General features: G+C 38.7%; 1 protein-coding gene across 1 annotated transcript in view; it reads left to right on the top strand.

The window, feature by feature from the left end:
• Window positions 1-812: 812 nt before the first annotated feature.
• Window positions 813-20641, top strand: part of ttc21b.L (tetratricopeptide repeat domain 21B L homeolog) — a 48347-nt gene continuing 28518 nt past the window's right edge. The window contains exons 1-13 of the mRNA XM_041576283.1: window positions 813-1065; window positions 5795-5924; window positions 6052-6162; window positions 7620-7786; window positions 9401-9523; window positions 10395-10552; window positions 12606-12690; window positions 13688-13786; window positions 14360-14552; window positions 15989-16086; window positions 18165-18365; window positions 19127-19256; window positions 19814-19971. Of these exons, the coding sequence (XP_041432217.1) occupies window positions 1033-1065; window positions 5795-5924; window positions 6052-6162; window positions 7620-7786; window positions 9401-9523; window positions 10395-10552; window positions 12606-12690; window positions 13688-13786; window positions 14360-14552; window positions 15989-16086; window positions 18165-18365; window positions 19127-19256; window positions 19814-19971 (1686 nt within the window). The 5' untranslated portion in view covers window positions 813-1032. The remainder of the gene's footprint in view (window positions 1066-5794; window positions 5925-6051; window positions 6163-7619; window positions 7787-9400; window positions 9524-10394; window positions 10553-12605; window positions 12691-13687; window positions 13787-14359; window positions 14553-15988; window positions 16087-18164; window positions 18366-19126; window positions 19257-19813; window positions 19972-20641) is intronic.

Here is a 20641-nt window from a genome sequence, read left to right as displayed (position 1 = left end):
AGGTAACTTCTAATATCCTCATATTTTGCAACTGAGGGTACTTTATTTATTATAATACACAAATTTCAGTGAGTCATGTGACAGAAATTACATCAGCACTCACCGTTTATAACTGATGACATCAGAACTCACCATTTATGAGGTTATAATTTACAAGATATTCATGGTTTTTGTGTATTATATCCTTATAAACGGTGCTTAGTGATGTCATTGTTTATAAGCAGAGTGTACTGCTGTCATTTCTGTCACATGACTCACTGAAACGTATGTATTATAATAAATAAGGTACCCCCTGTTCAGCCTTGTGTTTTTGTATGGTCATGACTCCTCAGTAACTTATAATATCCTTATATTTTACAAGAGGGGGTACTTTATTCAATATATATAAATATATAATGTAATTATTTAAACACTGATGACAGACTCGATGTTGCAACACATCCATAATAGTGGGATAACAAGAAATGAACAGAGCAAACTCATTTTAGCGCCAAGACCAGTCCATCTCTACCTAAGCGGTGGAAATGGTAAAACTTTGCTGGCATTATGGGCACAGGCTGGGTTAGGTATTAGCAAGCCGAGGGTCGTCGTATACACTATAGGCGTGCGTGGCCAACTCAAAATTAGGTCGCCTGGCAACCTCGCCAGTCGAAAAGATATGCTGGCACATTAAAGATGCCAGCTCTTCTTCTACTACTGAACTAACACTTTAGCAGAAAACCAATGAAAGCATTTATGCGCATGCGCCGTGACTACACTGAGACGCTCATAGACGTGGACTATGCTGCTAATCTGTAGGGGCGCGCACGGCAGAGTTACGCAGACGCTTATCCTGGATGGATGCTTCACAGCGTGGGCGCGCACGTCTCCCCCTGATTATGAATGCGGGATGTGAATAGTGGTATCGGGCTGCGACCAAGTGGACTGGACCTAAAGTGGTGCTGATGCCAGAAGCAGCCGGTTCGGTAATGGTAGAGACGCGCTACAGCAGAACATTGTGTGGCTAGCTTATAACTGATCAGCAGAGCTCTAATGGCTACCGAGGCTGCTTTAGCCAGTGCCCAGGTGGGACTCGCCTAATAAACCCCCTTTCCTTCTCTCTTGTTTATATTTACATAATAGGAGGGATTTTGTTCACGTTGTGTTATAATACTTGTATGGTCGCTATGGACTACATCTTCCTGAATCCCCGAGTGGGCCAAACACTGAGGGCTGCAAAGGGATATTGGGAGCTGTGGTTTCAAAAGCAGCTGAGCTGCCTATAACAAATGTGCATTTTATATCTTGCGATAATGATGTTTATGGATGGTCCTTGCTGTGTGTTGCCAACTATTGTGTTTCATCTGTATGTTCTGCCCTCTGCACATTCTGCCTGACTGTAAACTGATCCATTGTTAATGATGAACTCTTCCACATTCCCTGTGATATCAGCAGTGACCTCACTACATCTCCCACCTGTCTCCAGCTCCCAAACACTGTGCTGAGCGAAGCTGGTCTTGCCCTTTTAACCGCTTTACATTCATCACATATGTTCCTCTACTTGTAATACAAAGTCACAACTGCAACATTAGATTATGACAATGATACAATTACAATGTGACAACTGTACCAATACACTAATATATTTAAATGATACGGTTGAAAAACACGATAGTAGTCCTAGCTAGGGATGCAGCAAATCCAGAATTGGGTTTGGGATTCGGCCATTTCAGCAAGATTCGGATTTGGCCCAATCATTCTGCCCGGCTGAACCAAATCCTAATTTGCATATGCAAATAAAGCTGGCCATAGATGCTGAGTTTTTTTAAAAGATCCGATCTTCATCCTGAGACCACGATTATCTCGGAACGATCGTACGAATTGTCCATCAACTAAAAAGACCGATTTGCCAGGAAAACACAGGGTAGCTGCCTGCTTGGCCCTGCAAACATAGATTGCACTGGGGCCAACAAAGATTTTTTAACCTGGCCAATCAATTTCCTGACAGATATCGGCCGAAAAATCGTAAGATGTGCGATCGTTCGAATCCCACTAACCGCACGATCATTTCGAAGGATTGGTCAGACTTTGCTAAAATCGGTTATTCGGCAAGAGAAATCTTTGTGTCTATGGGGACCTTAAGGGGGCGAGAGGGGAAATTGCGTGACTTTTTGTCACAAAACAAGGAAGTAAAAAATGTTTTCCCTTCCCACCCCTAATTTGCATATGCAAATTAGGATACTGTTCAGTATTCAGCCAATCTTTCACGAATGATTCGGGGATTCGAGCGAATCCAAAATAGTGGATTTGGTGCATCCCTAGTCCTAGCATAATGTGGAATACAGTGGTTTCACAATGATAATTAAAGCACTTGGCCCTTGGGCCATGGAGTGCCTGGACCTAACTCGTAGTTCTAAAACCATTAGTTAAAGCGTGCTGGGAGATGTAGTGCAATAACATCAGGGTTGCATTAAAACAGTTTGGCTCATGTATAGCCACAAATGCAGTTGCTGTCTCCACACGTTCCACACACTACGTTACACGTTACACCACTTTCCAATCTGAATTGAGTGCTGCTACACCTATTAATGCAGGGAAACCCTGGTGTTACCTCCACCTTTGGATCAGGCGGTACCTCCAAGGTTCTCTTAGCACCCGGCATCAATTTCAGTAGCATTGAAACAATAAGGTGCATATGTCACTTGCACGACAAATACCGGATTGGCTAAGAAGTGCATGTGCAGGTATTCTATTCTACCAAATCTGATGCAATTGCAGTACCGTCGTGTCAAGAGTATAATCCATTTATGACCACAATGGTGCTGGAATACTGCGGAAAAACATGGCAATTTCACTTGAATTTGCTCTGTGGTCACTGTACTTGCAGACATACATGTGCCTTAATGTCATTTAACAAACTGTTTCTCTCTTTACAGGAGAACTAAAGCCAAATTGAAGGCTAAAAATGGTATACATTATGTGTTGGGCTTCTGCACCAGCCCAAGGCACACACAACCATTTAGCAGTGAAGCTCTGTGCCTCTGAAGCTGTCCTAGTACTTCCCCATCTTCTTTTCTGCTGATCCATTGCACATGCTCTGGGCTGCTACTGTCAATTACTCAACATATACAGTACACATATAATATAAATGGCACAATATAAGTGCAAATAGCATCATAATTTAATAATCAGCCCTGTAGCATCATCTTATATTACAGGCTAAACTCATTTTGTTCTTGATAATTTGCAACGAGCCCTAAGCTTAGCTTCTCAACAGCTGCTCAGAACCCACTGAGTTTGTGAGTGTCACAGACACTTTCCAAGATGATGACCCCTGTGGCAAGTTTGAACTCCTTATTGCTGCAATTGAGAAGCTGAAACTTTAGGCTGGTGCAATAAGTTCAGTATATAAAATATGCAATTTTTAGCCATATTCATTCTTAGAGTTCAGTTCTCCTTTAAGGTCAGTGATCCAATGAATCCTCCAATGAGAATGCCAGCTGATCTGTGTAAATCTGGCTCCACGTTCTTTTTTCTGCAACTGGAGCTGGAAACATTCAGTCAATGGCACATGGTGCAGTTGTGCCACATGCTTTACAGTATGTTGGTCAGAGCAGCAAAATGCTCGGAATTGCCTTTCCAGTGACCTGTATTGTAATTGCCTGGGCCTTTTAAGTACACCCTTTAAAGATTCATATTAATAGTCGCAGCCCAAGAGATCTAGGGAGTTGTAGTGGGATAGTTTTACCAAGCGCTTAGTCCTGTTTTCAAAGATCAAAAATTTACTTCCAGAATCAAAAGGAAGTTAAATAGCTATTTATACTGGAATTAAATCTAAACTGAAAATACATATAAAAATAAATATTGAAATCCCATTCATTCTACTGGCTTTTCATGATATCTATTTAATTTACAAATGACACAGATTTATTTTTTTTTTTTCTCACTGTTTTGCCAAAAGCAAACTCTTTGGGGCACATTTACTTAGGGTCGAATATCGAGGGTTAATTAACCCTCGATATTTGACCGTCAATCCTTCGACTTCGAATGTCAAAGTCGAAGGATTTACCGCATTTCCTTCGTTCGAACGATTCAAAGGATTTTAATCCATCGATCGAACAATTCTCCTTCGATCAAAAAAACCTAGGAAGGCCTATGGGGACCTTCCCCATTGGCTAACATTGATGCTCGGTAGGTTTTAGGTGGCGAAGTAGGGGGTTGAATTTTTTTTTTAAAGAGACAGTACTTCGAATATCGAATGGACGAATAGTCGAACGATTTTTCGTTTGAATCGTTTGATTCGAAGTCGAAGGTCGAAGAAGCCAATTCGATGGTCGAAGTAGCCAAAAAAATACTTCGAAATTCTAAGTATTTTTTATTCTATTCCTTCACTCGAGCTAAGTAAATGTGCCCCTTTATGTACGGCCTCCACTATTCACTTTCATTATTATTCATATGATCACTTGCAAATTAAAAAATAGAATTTGAATGGGTTAGTCACAATTATGTAAAGCTGTGGTAAAAAACAAAAAAAAAACACTTGATCACAGACAAAAATTATATCTTCATTTTCAATAAGAGTAGAAAATGTTGAGTGCCATAAGGATGGCAGCAACTCAAGCATCAACTTGTTTGAATGATGAAGTTACACTCAGTGGCATACATTAATGTTTTTCCCCAAAAAAGATTAGTGGGGGCTGTGTTACGTACCTTTCATCACTACCAATTCCGCCCATTCTTCTGATATCCTCATATTTTGCAGCAGGGGGTACTTTATTTATTATAATACACAAGTTTCAGTGATGTCATGGGACAGAAATGATATCACTTAGCACTGATTATAACCAATGACATCACTAGACCCTATTTATATGGTTAATAAAGTACTCCCTCTTGTAAAACATAAGGATATTATAAATTACCGAGGAGTTTCATGACCATATAAAAACACAAGCTAACTTCTAATATCCTCATATTTTACAACTGGGGGTACTTTATTTATTATATTTATTTATTATTTACTATCAGAACTCACCATTTATAACTGATTGCATCAGAATTTGTTTATAAGGATATCATTTACAAGATATTCATAGCTTTTGTGTATTATTAGGATATAATTTACAGGATATTCATGGCTCTTGTGCATTATGTCAGATAATTCAAATGTTTAAAAACGATTTCCTTTTTCCTGTAGTGATGAAACAGTACCTCGTACTTGATCCAAACTAAGATATATTTAATCCTTATTGGATGCAAAACAGTCCTATTGGGTTTAGGCAATTGTAGTGACATCCATCGTATGGCGACCATTCAGCATATGTACCATGTATAAGATACAAATTCCACAGACCATGCTTTAGTCTCAAAATATGGACACGTTTTATCAAATTGGATTAAAATTGATGCGTGTGTGGGATCAGAATTATCCTTTTTGCAAAATTTGTTTCATATTGAATTGCTCCAGATTTGCCACAGCTAGTCGGCCAACAAGCACATTCATCCTATATACAATGTAGGTCCCATGTGATTTAATCCGCAGTGGGGTTGAATGAGCAGATCTGTAAGTGGGTAGTTACCCTTACTCCACAATTTCCCACAGTTTGGATGAGTTCCCCGCTGCTTGATGACTTGACATTGGGTTGATTTCGCCTTTTGGAATAGTATAAGTGATAATTATTTTCCTTTTAATAATATAACTGTACTTTCTATTTTTATATTACACATATCCTACACAAATGCAAATTCTGAAGCCTAAGAGCCACCTAAAGCCCTAAAGCACTCAGTAGAGTAATTGTTTCCTCTAATTTTTTAGGCACTAATCAATTACTACTGCCAGGAAAAGTACTTTCATCATGTTCAGATGTGCGCTAATGAGGGGCTCAAGGATTATGGTAATGATCCGGTCTTTCTTTTTTTCCGGGCCTTTGGAATGCTAATGGAAGGTAATGGCTTTTAGCTGAATTTCTATACTAACTGTAGCTATAATTCCTGCAGAAAGCCTAATTTTATGTTCTAATTGAAAAAAGCCTATGCGGATTATTTTTTTCCCCTCTATTTTACTTATTGTAGATGAGGTGCAAGAGTCCATTCGGGAATTGGAGGTGATTAAAGACAAGACGGATATTTCACTGTGCTCTCTTATGGCATTAATATATGCTCACAAGAAAAGTTCCCATCCAGGTAATGTGAGGGGTCCGTAAGCAATGTTGGTCAGTCACAGGCAACTGCTCCAGCTGCTGCAGAATCTTAATGGAAACTCCCTCCTAAAATATTTATTGCATGTAATTGTTTTTTACCCATGTCTGCCTATAATCAAGCACTAGGGGTGGTTCACCTTTTAGTTAACTTTTAGTAAGTTATAGAATGGCCAATTCTAAGCAACTTTTCAATTGGCCTTCATTGTTTTTAAGTATTTGCCCTTTTCTTCTGACTCTTTCCACCTTTCAAATGGGGGTCATTGACCCCATCTAAAAAACAAATGCTCTGTAATACTACACATGTATTGTTACTGCTACTTTTTATTACTCATCTTTCTATTCAGACCGTTGCCTATTTATATTCCAGTCTCTTATTCAAATCAGTGCATGGTTGCTAGGGTAATTTGGCATCTAGCTTTTGGATTGCTGAAATTGCTAAATAACTTAAAAACCACAAATACTTCATACAACATACAAAAAGTTAACTCAAAGGTGAACAACACCTTAAAGTTTGAAGTTCCAATTTTTTTACTCTGCTTTGTTTGTGGGATAAAAAGGACAGCAAAGAAGATTGCATGGAGATGGTGGCACTAAATGGATAGTACCATGGGCCAGGGCACTTTTCAGCGAACACTTTGGAAAGCCCCAAGTAAATTTGAATTGATTTGTCAGATGGCTTTGTCAGTTACATTGTTTCTAGTGTCTGAACTAGCAATGCAGATAATGAGGATGAGTTCCCCTGCCATTTCAGCTTGTAGTTGAAATTTAGTTATTTGTATTTTTAACAGTATCTGCAATAAGAATGGTTATCTCTTCATCGACTGTTTATATGTGAATGCATGCTTCATATATGTGTATGTTCTCTGGAGCTGTCCATCGTCTTCTATATTGTGGGTGCCTGGAGGCATGTTTGCTATAGACCCATGATCCAAATTAAAAGGAGATTGATGGATGAGGATAGGAGTAAGCAAAAGGGAGTTAATGGGGTTGAGCTGGGGCTGGACAGATCATTAACAATTGAAAGAAAGATGTTGGGGAGTAAAGAAGAATGTGAGAATGCTGTAACAGATGTAACAAATAAAAGGGGGAGGTTTTTTGGTTTTTTTTAAAGAAAAAGGTGGTATGACATCCATTTTCCATGTTTAATTACTTAAGTAATTAATGTAAAAATAAGACAATAAAGTAGGAAAGGAGGACAAGGAGTAAAAAAAAAATAGCTTTTTTGCTTCTCAGTCCCAGCTCATCAGTTAATAGTGCAATATGTGTCTACCCCATAGCAAACCTCTCTTAGCATGTGTTGGTGTACTGTTGTTAGACTAATGAAAGCAGATTTGATATGTTCTATGGGTTCCTAGATCTGTAACAAAACTAACTGCTATTATCAGCTTGCCCATTAATAATAACCATTAATACACATATATATATATATATATATCTCAGACAGAGAAGCAATTCAGGAATTAGATACAAAGATGAAGGAACTTCGGAAGACGGCAGGACACAGAGCACTGTATTTTGCTGGGTTATTTCTGTGGCACGTGGGTCGCCATGACAAAGCCCGGGAATATATTGACAGGATGATCAAAATATCCAACGGCAGTAAAGAAGTACGTGACTATGAACTTACTTCCTGGTAAGGTGATTTTAATGGGATGGAAATGTAAAATAATTCCCCACTGACTCTGACTCATTGTTCTCTATCTGTCTGACACAAGAAGCAGCAGCCTGCTCTGCACAAGGAAACATTGTGTACAATGGGGCACCACCATCTTATTCTTGTCTCTAAAGGCCCCTATACACGGGCCGATAAAAGCTGCCCACAGACCGAGTTGCCAGCTTATTGGCCCGTGTGTGGGGCCATCTGTTGGGCGTCCCCTATCGATATCTGGCCGAAAGTCAGCCAGATGTCTATCGGGCAGGGTAAAAGGCCCGTATTGCCTCCATTCTGGGCCCACGATCGGATCAGCCCTATATTACCCACCTTAATGTGGGCATATCGGGGAGATATCCGCTTGTTTGGCGACATCGACTGATTCAAGCTAGGTACATGCAGTGCAAAAGTCTGGACTGCAGGTAGCCCTCCCAGGGTGTCCCAGGGAATACCTAGGAGCCTAGAACTATGTATTGGGTGCACCCTGTGCACAATAGTATCCCAGGGCACTGTGTTTTTTTGGAATGCTGGCTATGGGGTTAGTGATTAAAGGGTTTGTTCACCTTTTTCAATACATTTGTTTTCAGATTTCAGTTCACTAGAAATAAAGACTTTTTTTCAATTGCTTTCTCTATCTTTCTAATATTGAAGTTTGAAGTTTTTATTTACTTTTCACATTTTATATCTTTCTAAAGCAGCCTTGGAGGGGGGTTACAGACTCTGTAAACTGTTCTAAATTGATACATTAGTTAATACATTTCTTATCTTTGGCCCTGCTGAGCAGAATCCCTGAGTTTCATTAAAGGTAGCTGTTAGAATTGACACACTAGTGGCTAATATTACAGATTCTGCTGAGAAATGTATCAACTACTGTAGCAAATTGTAACAGTTCAGAATATTGCTCCAGGAATACTTAGATGATAGAGGCAGAAACATTAAGACTGTAAACTTAAATTATAAAAAAGCATTAAAAGAAATAAAACATGGAAATTGAAAAAAGTGAACTATCTTAAAAAAAAAAAACTGAATTTAAAAAAAGTGTTTGAAAGGTGAACAACTCCTGGAGGTTCCTAACAAATTTGAAACCCTCTCTTATTTTACTTTTAAAAAATAGTTTTTTAAAATGCTGTCTCTATTAGTGGTTGGGCCAAGTTGATGCACTCAAGAAAGGCAGACTTTGTAGAGCCCCATCAAATAAAGTAGACATGTTCTGCTTATTACTATTAGGGCTCAATATTTTTAAATCAGGGAAATGTTACAATGCTTGCTCAGATTTACCAGATATGCCAGGCAATGTAGAAACCTTCTGTGCATCCCATTAAATGCCTAAAATGTTGTATAGCCCCCTGTAGTCTCCTTTAAGAAATGTTCTCAGAAGCAGCATTCATTTGCATCCTAAGCTGAGCTGGTAATTCTGGAGTTTTAAGTAGGTTATTTATCGGAGGGACTCTTTGTAATCATTCTGTGCACTTAAGTAGCAAAGAATATTAGTTATGAAAAATCATAGTGGAATAAATTCTCCTTATTGCCTGATGAGAGGAAATTAAATTAGAATGACTGATTCTTACAGGGTTTGGTTCTGAAAGCATGGCTTGATCTGACCTGTGGGAGAGAAGCTTATGCTAAAAAGGCTCTGAAGTACCTAGAGGAAGGTCTGGGAGATGGAACAGATGTATTTGCTATGCTGGGAAAGGTATGTGCAACCACAAACATGAATTTGTTATATCCACTACTGATACCTGTAAATCTTCATTACATTGTCTCTATGCCATTCTTCAATTTCCTTTCCATTAGTCTTAAGGGAACATTAGAAACTCTTATTCTTGGCTAAAGGTGGCCATACATGATAAGATCTCCCTAGGCCTAGGGTGATAACTTCACTTCCAATATCTTGTGACGGTTTTGCCTGGCCCCCATAATTTACTACTATTTGGCCACAACCTTGGTAGGGTCACCAAACGAGCCCACCAACAGCAGGGCGATATCAAGTTAATCCGATCGTACGGGCCTAGGACCAAATGATCAGATCAAAAAGCCAATGTGGTTCTCGATCACAGGATAAATCAAACCTGCCCAATCAATATCTGTCTGATTTTTGACCTGATATCGATCGAAGAGACCCGTTGGAACCCCCCCACATTGGCAGATAAGCTGTTGAATCAGTCTAAAGTACTGATTACTGCGTATGGCCACCTTAACGCCACTTCTTCCAATATCTTTTGTCAGTTTTGCCTAGCCTCCACAGCCATGGGTGGTGTGATCTCCCTAGGGTGATTACATCCAGGGTGCTGGTTCTTTCTGGCTTTTCCAATGCAAGTCAGTGGGCAGCAGCAAGGGGTTATTAGGGGCAATTTTTCAACCATTTGAGATGGGGTTCTCTATTTATGTTTCTTGGGCTCCTGAAGCCGGAATGTGTGCCTTATTAGTGTTCCATTGTAGGAGTGCTGTAACCAGACAAAGTAATGATACTTTGAGCCCTTGCAGGTAAAAGTAACATTGCTATACCCTGTGATTATCACATTTTCACCTTTAAATGTTTATGTCATGGAAGCTTTTTCTTTAAGGCCCACTATCTTGAGATGCGGCAGAATTACTCCGGAGCCTTGGAAGTCGTAAACAGAATCCTAGTCAACTGCCCAGGATTTATCCCTGCTCTAATTAAGAAAATGAAGCTGCAGTTGGCATTGCAAGACTGGGAACAGACTGTAGAGACAGCTCTGAGGTTCAGTATTCAGCGGACACACGAATATCTGTCAAACGCTGTGTTTTCCGATAAAGATAGTGAGCAGTGTGTGGGCTGGTGGCATTTCAGTTGCTAGGAAAACAGTGAAAAAAGCAATTATGGAATAGAACGGTAGATCTGATTCTGAGAACATCGGGCTAGAGATCTGTTGTAGGTGATGCCTTGTACAAAATGTTACAATTAAACTGTGAAACATGTATTAAGATAACATGCTTCCTGGATGAAAATAGCCTATTTATTATACAGTGTTTATAACTGTACAATTTAATATCGGTTGAGGTTAGGGAATGTTCAAACTCAGCCTGTATGAGAACTATTGTAAATGCTGTAAGGTTCACAAAAAATGTAAATTAATGTATAAATCGAATACATTTTAGCTGAAAGTTGTATAAATCAGCCTCTGGCTATCAGTCACCAGCAAGGGGTTATCAGTGCTGAACTAAAAGTTAAATTCAACCAAGGTAAGACCAACCCGCTTGTCAACCCCCCCCCCCCCCTGCTTTTTAGCAATGTGTCAGAATCGGGGGGAGGCAGGCAAAAGCAGTATGTGCTTTGTGCCCTCCCTCCAGTTATGGCTCTGGGAACAGATGTAATCAGTCAGATACTTGAAAACAAAATATGCATACTTAGTTTTAACATTTCCTTCCCCTTTAATAGTGCTGCACTACAATCCATTTCTCAAAACTGATTTTTTTTTTTTTATATATTTTATTTTGAAATCTGACATGGGGCTAGAGATATTTTCAGTTTCCCAGCTGCCCCCAGTCATGTGACTTGTGCTCTGATAAACTTTAGTCACTCTTTACTGCTGTACTGTAAGTTGGAGTGATATCACCCCCTCCCTCCCCCACCCCCAGCAGCCTAACTACAGAACAATGGGAAGGTAACCAGATAACAGCTCCCTGATACAAGATAACCTCTCCCTGGTAGATCTAAGAACAGCACTCAATAGTAAAATCCAGATCCCACTGCGACCCATTCAGTTACATTGAGTTGGAGAAATAACAGCCTGCCATAAAGCAGTTCCATAATGAAGTGCTGGCTCTTTCTGAAAGCACATGACCAGGCAAAATGACCTGAGATGGCTGCCTACACGCCAATATTATAAATTTAAAAAAAAATACACTTGCTGGTTCAGAAATTACATTTTGTATTGTAGAGTGAATTATTTGCTATGTAAACAGTGTAATTTAGAAACAAAAACAACACCATAAAAATCATGACAGAATATCTTTAGACAATCACACGGTAGTGTTCCTGCTCCCATTTTGCTTAATAGTTTTTGCAAGTATTATCTGTATATTGGTGATTACACCTCTGCCTCTGCAAAGCCATTACCTTCACTACACCAGATTACAGGGGATTTTTTGAAGGAGATAAAGAAAGTTTGTGGCAAGTCACTTGATCACAACAATAAAAGTCTTATTCAAGGCAGAATCAGCAAGAAGTCAGTCACATGTAGAACCTAGGAGAAAAACATGAACTATGCATATCATCATCATCATCATTTATTTATATAGCGCTGTCAAGATAATTATTGACGTGTTTATACTGAACTAATGCAAAAAAGGTTTACTGAGTCTATAACAATTTATTAGTATTAAGAGGGTATTATTTTACTTATATGGGCAAATAATTTCTAAAGGTTAAACTATTGTTGTCTGTAACACACAATCATGTTTGGTTTTACAGTATTCCATATTATTGGGTTAGCCCCTGCAACCAGCTACTGGTAGTGTTGCCCTAAAATGCAAAAGACTGAACTACAGGATGAGAATTATGAAATGTTCCATAGACCATTAAAGCTATAAAATCCACATGCCCAATTTATACTGGTCATGGAACACTGCTATTCTCTTATTTTCCAACAAGCGGGTACATTATATTTGTAATACACATAAGTTACAATGAGTCCTAGCTGTGACATCACTAAGCACCATGTCAAATTTCAAATGGGCATGGCCTGCCAGTATACACTTAAGTGTGATTGTTTGACTCCTGCCTTGTTTTAGAAGTATCTGTTTCTTTGCAGGCTGCTGCAGAAGGATGGTCATAACCTTGAAGCTCTTCGAATGTTGGCCCTTCACTATTTATGTAGAGAAGGAAATGTGCATGAGGTAGGTGTTCCTGAGTTGATAAGCAAACATTTTCTTGTTATTTCAAAAAAAAGCATCAGAAACAAACTAGGGAGAGACACATTAAAGGAACAATGTACACTTCTGTTTGGTGAATAGGACTTGTATTCAATATAATTTATATATAAAACTATAGTTTTAATATAGAAATATCTATATTTTGTTGAAAGTGCTTTCATTTTGCAACTTTCATACTTCTTTAGAGCAATTGTGGCTGCAGGGAGGGCCCTTATAAAATTACTCTTTACTGATCTATAAATTTTACATGTGGTTTGTAAACCTGAGATGTAGACACTGCCTGGGGGAAAAGAATTGTTTGTTTATACAGAGCTCATTATGCCTGGATAAATAAACCAAAGGCACATATTCTAAAATGTTGCCTTTGCACATGGAGCCATAAATGGTCATTTACAAATTTACAAATGCAGTGTAATATTAAGACACAATTCTCCTTGTTTCTTACCCACAATGCTAAGTTTTGTTTCCTGGAATTTCAGTATAATTCAGCACAACTGTGCACAGTGCATCAAAACGAACGAACACAGTTATATGTGCATGTGTTTGCAAATCAGATACAAGTTGCAGCCAAAATTTTGATTGGCGATTGCAACATTTCATACAGCATAAACAGGGCATTGGCGTAAGTCTTATGTGCCTGTTGATGCAACCTGCTGCAGGAACTCTGAAATTACTGCCAGATTCAGTCACATCTGCATGATTCAGTAGTGGTGCAATGGTTCAACTATTGAAGTGCAAGGAGTATGATTGGATGTAAGTACATTTAATAAATGACCCTATATGTGCAACATTTGCGTCCATTTTAACTCAACCAGTCTTGTGACTGCATTTGTAAATTACCCTTATCCTGGGTACAGAGGCAAGTCTAGGCATATATGCAGGGGTGTATGTGGTATTTATGAAACTGAGTCTCTTTAAAAATCATCTATAAAGCTGCATGTTTGCTTTCATTTTATTTCAGGCCTCTACTAAGCTTGGAGATCTGATTAGAGCTTTGGATCAGTTTGAACCTCAAAACGCTCACCTGTTTTATAACATGTCACTAGCATTTAGCAGAATGGTAAGTTACACACTGCAAAATCCATTCCTCTTCCATTTTTAGAACTATGATTGCGTATGTACACAATATATAATTATTTTAATGGTTCTACATTATGCAGTAGGAATTCTCACCCAAATCGGCCCCAAAGCAGTTTATGTCCATTAACATGTAAATGCATTGAGTGCTTTCCCAAACACTAATCATCCATTTAGCACTTAGAGAGCCGACTGCATCGTTTACAAATGAGTGTCTGGTTATAATTGGGGAAATTATTTTATTGCAATATTAATTGTTTCACCAGGAGGATTTGTGAATTTCCCAAGAAAAAGGGGGATGTTTCTGTCAGTATTATGGAGTTCAATACAATACATAATATACATATATAAACAGCAATATAGGTTATACCTTATCTGCTGCTGTAAAAATCCAGTAGAAATGTAATAAAACCTTTTGTCCACAGTTAAGTACAGAGAACGTGTAGTACCAAATTTTCTTTCTGTGCTAATACCATTCTTATGCATTTAGACTACTGGAAGGCAATAGCATTGACCTTTGCAAAAGATTACCTCACCGTTTACCTCTTTCTTTCAGTGTGAACGTAATCCACTTATACTTCAGCAAACGCAGATATTAGTGGAACGAGCAGTGAACATGGCCACTAATGATGCAGAAATTGCCACTGAGCTTGGCTATCAGTTCATATTACAAGGCAAAATAAGAGAAGCTTTAAAATGGTACAAAACTGCAATGAGCTTAGATGAGACCAGCGTCTCTGCATTAACTGGTAAGGACTGTTTCTGGATAGTTGTACATATTGTAGTCACTGGCTGTAGTCACATTTTAATTAACGGTCTTCTTTGGGACTTCAAATTCAGATGATTCTGGTATTTATTTAGTGCAAAACCTAGGGAGTAAAAGATAGCAGAGGCATGAATGCTAATTTATCAATTATATGCACAGGACAAGGTGCAGTAATGGATGCATGTCCCTAACACTGTGCTCCTCCATAACAATGAATGCATTGCACTGTTACACTGGCTGCACCAACATCAGACTCAAGGTGCAGTGTACATGGGAGCAAGAGAACCCTGTACATAATACCTGACTTGAGCCGGCATTAAGTAGAAAACTCCCACTGCACCATGCACTTATAGACATTGCTATTATGTTTGTTGAATAAAATTGAAATGAGGGACATGGGAATACATGCCAATATCCTGACCCTGTTCTTACCCACGTGTAGTGGGGGAAACATGCACCCAAATCCATTAAAAATGAAAATGTAAAATTAATTTGTAAGTACCATTTTTTAGACAAATAAGGGGCACATATTTGGAATAAGTAACAGTAATAGATGGTACACACCTGTTCTAGAGTGCTGCATTGGGTCAGTACCCATGGGTTTCCTGCAGGTAGGTTGATTCGGGTATGAGTGTGGGTTGGTTCATCTGCAGGTTATGGTGGTGGCCCTTATCATAAACAGGTGTGGTGCCTTTAAACTGTTGTAAATTGTTTTACCATATTTACTTCTAATGATGTTACTTCCAGTTTGCAGCAACAGTACTTCTGCTTTATTGTTGGTCAAGGGGTAACAGGTTGGGTCACGGGTATGTAAGTTGTGAGTCAGTTAAGGTAGTGGACCCAATAGGGCAAATATGTGAGTTTCGGGGGCGCGTTGTGGGTCTGGGTATTAAAAATTGAGCCTACACAAGAATCCAGTCTGTTCCACACCCTCAGACTAATCTGTATGTACACACACACTTTTTCACCAAGGTCTCAGCCCTCATCTTTGTTTAATATGGATATTCCCTCACAAATGCGGGTAACAGGTGTCTGCTTATTTTTACATATGCTCTAAAATAATCAAATCCTAGAACAAGTGGAGTACAGTGTTGTATAAAATACAAAAGGGAGTCCTTGCTCCTTGCACACAACACAGTATTTATTCCACTGTGACCAGCTTCACAGAAGAAGTAGTGATCTCTGCCCAGCATAGTCAGATGTGGACCATAGTCCCTACATGTGTGGAGAACTTGGCCTGGCCAGTACTGAATTCTTACGACTTCCCACTTTTGTCCCAGTGGCTAGCTAAAGGATTGTTTAGCGGCATGAGCAATTTAGCACAGGCTCTGCATCAACCAGGATGTCTAGTGGGTATTTCCACCTTGAGCAATTGGTGCCCTGTACATCTACATTAATAACACATTATACTGTTCTCAGGGATTATTCGTTGCCAGCTTATAGAGGGGCACCTGCAGGATGCAGACCAGCAGTTGGAATTTCTGATGGAAATTCAGCAATCTATTGGAAAATCTGGGGTGAGTTAAGTAAATGGTATTTTACATTTCATGTTACAAGGCAATTTTTCCTCTATTGCTTAAAGGACATTAAAACGTGTTATTTACACTCAGGATCTGAAACTGACAACAGTTGCACATAAGTTAGCATATAAGTAATCATGTGATGGCAGTTGAGACCTTAAAAGTAAAGATAGTAAAAAGAGTCTGCCCCATTAAAAATTCCAATAAACTTTACTGCTTTTTCTCACTTAGCTCAGCCTTTGTCTCTCTTGTTGATTTGTGATATAGAATTCTCCAAATTCTGCTCAGTTTTTGCACTTGTTCAAAACTTTTCACCAACTTTTAAGTCGTAACAAACACTATGGGGCAAATTCACTAACATTCGTAGTTTCGCCAGGCGCTACTTCGCCGCACTTCGCCAGGCGTAGTTTCGCCAGCGCTCCGCAAATTCACTAAAATCCGAAGTTGCGCACAGGGGTAGCGTAAGATTGCGAAGTTGCGCTAGCGTTGATTCGCTAAGTAAAGCGAAGTTACGCTAGCGAAGGCTAATTTGCATAGGGGCCAAATTCAAATTTCAATGGAGGAACACGTATCAGCACTACAAATGCCTAAAAAACCTTTAAATCATCAAATAAAATTTTTATTTTACCCTACACATGTGCCCACTGTCTAGGTAAGTTGCCATGAGTCAGGAAATGTAGGGGGGAAGGAGGGGAGCCCCAAAAATTTTTTCGATCTTTTTCAGCCTATCACCCATAATGTAGAAAACACGCCAGCGTTTTTTGGGACTTAGAAAAAATTTTGACTTTTTTTGATACAATCCCTATCTACTCTATTGCGCTTCGCCAGGTCTGAGGTGGCGAAGGAAGTCTAGCGTAAAAGGTAGCGTTCAGTACACTGCGCGCGTTAGTGAATTTGCGTAGTTACATCGCTAGCGGAAATTCGCCAGGCGTAAGGGTGCAAAGTAACACTAGCGAAACTACGCCAGCGTTCGTTAGTGAATTTGCACAGTAACGAAAATGCCAAACGCTAGCGAATTAACGCTAGCGTTCGGCGCTTAGTGAATTTGCCCCTATGTATGAAACTTGGGTACAATTTACTTCCCATCAGCAGATTCTTTACATTTAGGTGATTATAACTAGGAGTCTATTTATTAAAGGTCAAGTTTTGTTAAATTGTTAAGGCTTGAATTTTTAAAGATTTATCATGCCTCCGAGCAGCAATACATCAGAATCCGAAAATGCTCCAGCTAAAACCTGTCGAATTCATGTTATAGTCAATGGCAGAGGTCCCTTTAACCATTTGAAGATGTTTTTTGCCTTCATGATTTTTAAGTTTTTTGGGTTGTGTCATTCCCAAGCTTTCAAATTTTTTAAGCCTATAAACTTTTCAAGTTTGAGGTATTCATAATAAGTTGCAAGTTGTTTTTTGATCTGATTTTTTTGAGTTTAATTATTAGTAAATTAGCCAAATTCGTGGATAGGAGTTAGGTCGAGTTTGTTTCTGGTAAAATATGATTAAAAAAAATGAGTTTTATTAAACAACCCAGTGTTTTGTCTGCAATGGATAGTTCAATTTAATATCCAGTTTGACTGACCCTAACCGAAATGACTTCTAGGTCAAACCTTCTTCTGGCTTCTTGTAATTGGATTATAATATAAGAGGCCTATTAAAGGTGCTATGGAAAAGATGGTAAGAAGAGTCTGGAGATAATGGCTGCTTAGTCAAGGTTGAAAATGCAAGCTGAGAAACCAATAATTTCACATAACTGCTGTATATTACCAGTCTACTTCCATTTTTCTTTTCATTTCATAAAATATTTGGCTGGCACATATACAGTACTATTTTAAATGCATATGCTTGAATGTTATTGCTTGGAAAAAAAACGATTAATAAACATTTTAAGTTACAAAAAAAAGCTGAGCAAGTTACACAGAATCAGAATGAAACCAAATGCACGTGTAGTTTCCCTTTATGATTTTGATATGTGCGTGAATATTTTTTGGTTCAGAAAAATATTCAAATATTGTAGAATATAATTATATAGCAACATTTTAAGTGACCTGTGAAACATTATATTTTTCTTTTTTATGCAGGAATTATCATACTTGCGTGCAGTTCTAGCTATGAAAAAGCAGAAGAAACAGGAAGAGGTGATTCACTTACTAAATGATGTGCTGGACACCCACTTCTCCTCATTACATGGATTACCCCTTGGCATCCAGTATTTTGAAAAGCTAAACCCAGATTTTTTGCTTGAAATTGTAAGGGAATACCTCAGTTTTTGTCCAACTCAGGTGAGTACTGTTTCAATCATATATATATATACTGTATATCTTTATGTGCAGCAACTCTGCAGTTTGGAATTTTGGATGAAAGAGGTGAGCTGGCTTAACCCAAAATAGAAACAAAGCAAGGCATGCACTCTCAAAAACTCCAATGTACAGGCCAAGCTTTTTTAAATAGCATGTCTACAAAAAGGCCTATGGCTTTAGTGCCTTCATGAAACTTAATCGTAGCCTATGATTAAGTGCCATGTACTCATTAATGCGTTAGGACTTTCTGTAGACATATGTCTGTACATTGCTGTTTTTTAGAGCGCAAGCCCTGCTTTGTTTTCATAGAACTCTGCTCCCCTTAGCCGAAGGTTTTATAGACTTGTGGTTCTAAATTGGATGCAAAATATATGAAATCCAAATAATAATTCAGGAGCAGTATACTAGTGTACCAGTTACAGCACAGAGCCCACACATGTTCCAGCGTGGAGAAGAGTTTGGTAAATGTAACAGCATTATTTTTTTTGTTACAAATGATAAATCCTTTATGCTTTTGAAATCTGTGTGAGAATGAAAATTTGCAGCAAAGGAATATTCTTGAACATATAAAGCTACGCCCTTCTAGTTCACTGTATAAGTGAAATTCAGACTCCACAAATCAGTCAGAAAGAAAGAAACACTAAAAAAATTGCATGGCCGTACATTTAATTTTCTACTGTATATGACCGAGTAGGACAGTAGAACCTGCACCTGGGTTTTTAAATTGGTGTTATTTTTTCCAGCCCTCGGCTCCAGGCCAGCCTGTGTCCCCGTTATTAAGACACTGTGCCTCCGTGCTTGAAGCAATAATGAAGACAGCCCCTGGTCTCCATCAAGCCGCATTTCTTATTGCAAAAGTGAAATATTTGTCTGGTAAGTTACACAATGTTATGTGGTTTTAAAAAAAAAAAAAAAAAGTGTATTTGGGATTTTTACATTTATTTTACATTTATTTGTAAAAATGTGCCTGTAGAATGCTGTTATTCAAACTGTATCATTTCCACATACCTTCCATCCCAATAGTGGATGCCAAAAGGTTTATGGCTTACAATAAATATCAGGGATTTTGCCTAAATTGCGTGTAGAAAACTGAGTTTGTAGAAAAAAAGTTAATTCAAAATAATACTAAAATGTATCATCCAAACTTTATCTACTTGATGTCATGTAGAAAGATTCAAACTATTGTAAAATTGGTTATGCATTGAATGCAGGATCCATAGTATAGATAGCAAAAAAATACTTTGCAAGCTAACCCAATTTTATATTCCTACACATTTTCAATTTCCCACAACTGATTGCTTTGTGATTGTTGGATATCAGTGGTATGATCTAGGTTTGGTCAGTTTGGATTCTATTAAGATAAGGACATGTTTATATGCATTACTGTTTTTTGACATGTAATTTAGTAATATATTTCTTTATATTATTAGGTGATATTGAGGCAGCTCAGAGTAGCCTTCAGCATTGCCTTGATCAGAACCCTTCCTACGCTGATGCTCACCTTCTCATGTCTCAGATCTACCTGTTCCAGGACAATTTAAAGCTGTGTTCCCAGTCTTTGGAGATTTGTTTAAGTTACAGCTTTGAGGTAAGGTGTCAATTTTTTGAAGTACTGAACAATAGTCTGTACAAATAGAATTCATCACAAGGTATTCATAGTCTCTACAAGGGACTGAGCCAAAACTAACCCCTGGAATTTGCATGACTTGTTCTGGATACTAAATAGAGATAAACTGTTTATTTTATTTTATTATGAGCTTAATGTTACCCCTTGCTTTTGCCAAGATGCTTCTGGTTCAGCTTAACATTTACCATTGTGTCAAAGTGGCTGGCCCCAAGCTTCCTCATTAATTCACTTAGTTGTCCTAATGTGTCCTAATATGTCTATAGAAGATGCTATAAGGGGTGTGGCCAAGCAGTCTAGAAAGTTTGTGCAACATCACTGGCAGGGTTGGCTGGGCACCGGGGAAAAACCCAGTAGGCCTGGGCCCTTTTGACCCAGATATGCTTCCGCTGAAGACCTTGCTGCTGCCTCCTGACCCCTGACCACAAAAAGAGAATCCAAGGTGCACGCTGGGGATAAGGGGGCAGAGGGGGTGGCAGATGGCAGTGGGCCCGAACCACCCAGTCCGATACTAATCACTGGGGACATGGCCAACTAAATAGTACAGGTATGGGCCCCGTTATCCTGAATGCTTGGGAACTGGGGTTTTTCCAGATAACGGATCTCTCCGTAATTTGGATTTTCATACCTTAAG

The sequence above is a fragment of the Xenopus laevis genome, chromosome 9_10L, assembly GCF_017654675.1.
Source record: "Xenopus laevis strain J_2021 chromosome 9_10L, Xenopus_laevis_v10.1, whole genome shotgun sequence".
NCBI lineage: Eukaryota > Metazoa > Chordata > Amphibia > Anura > Pipidae > Xenopus > Xenopus laevis.
The sequence above is the reverse complement of the archived record's forward strand: the minus strand, read 5'-3'. Positions and strand labels throughout refer to the sequence as shown.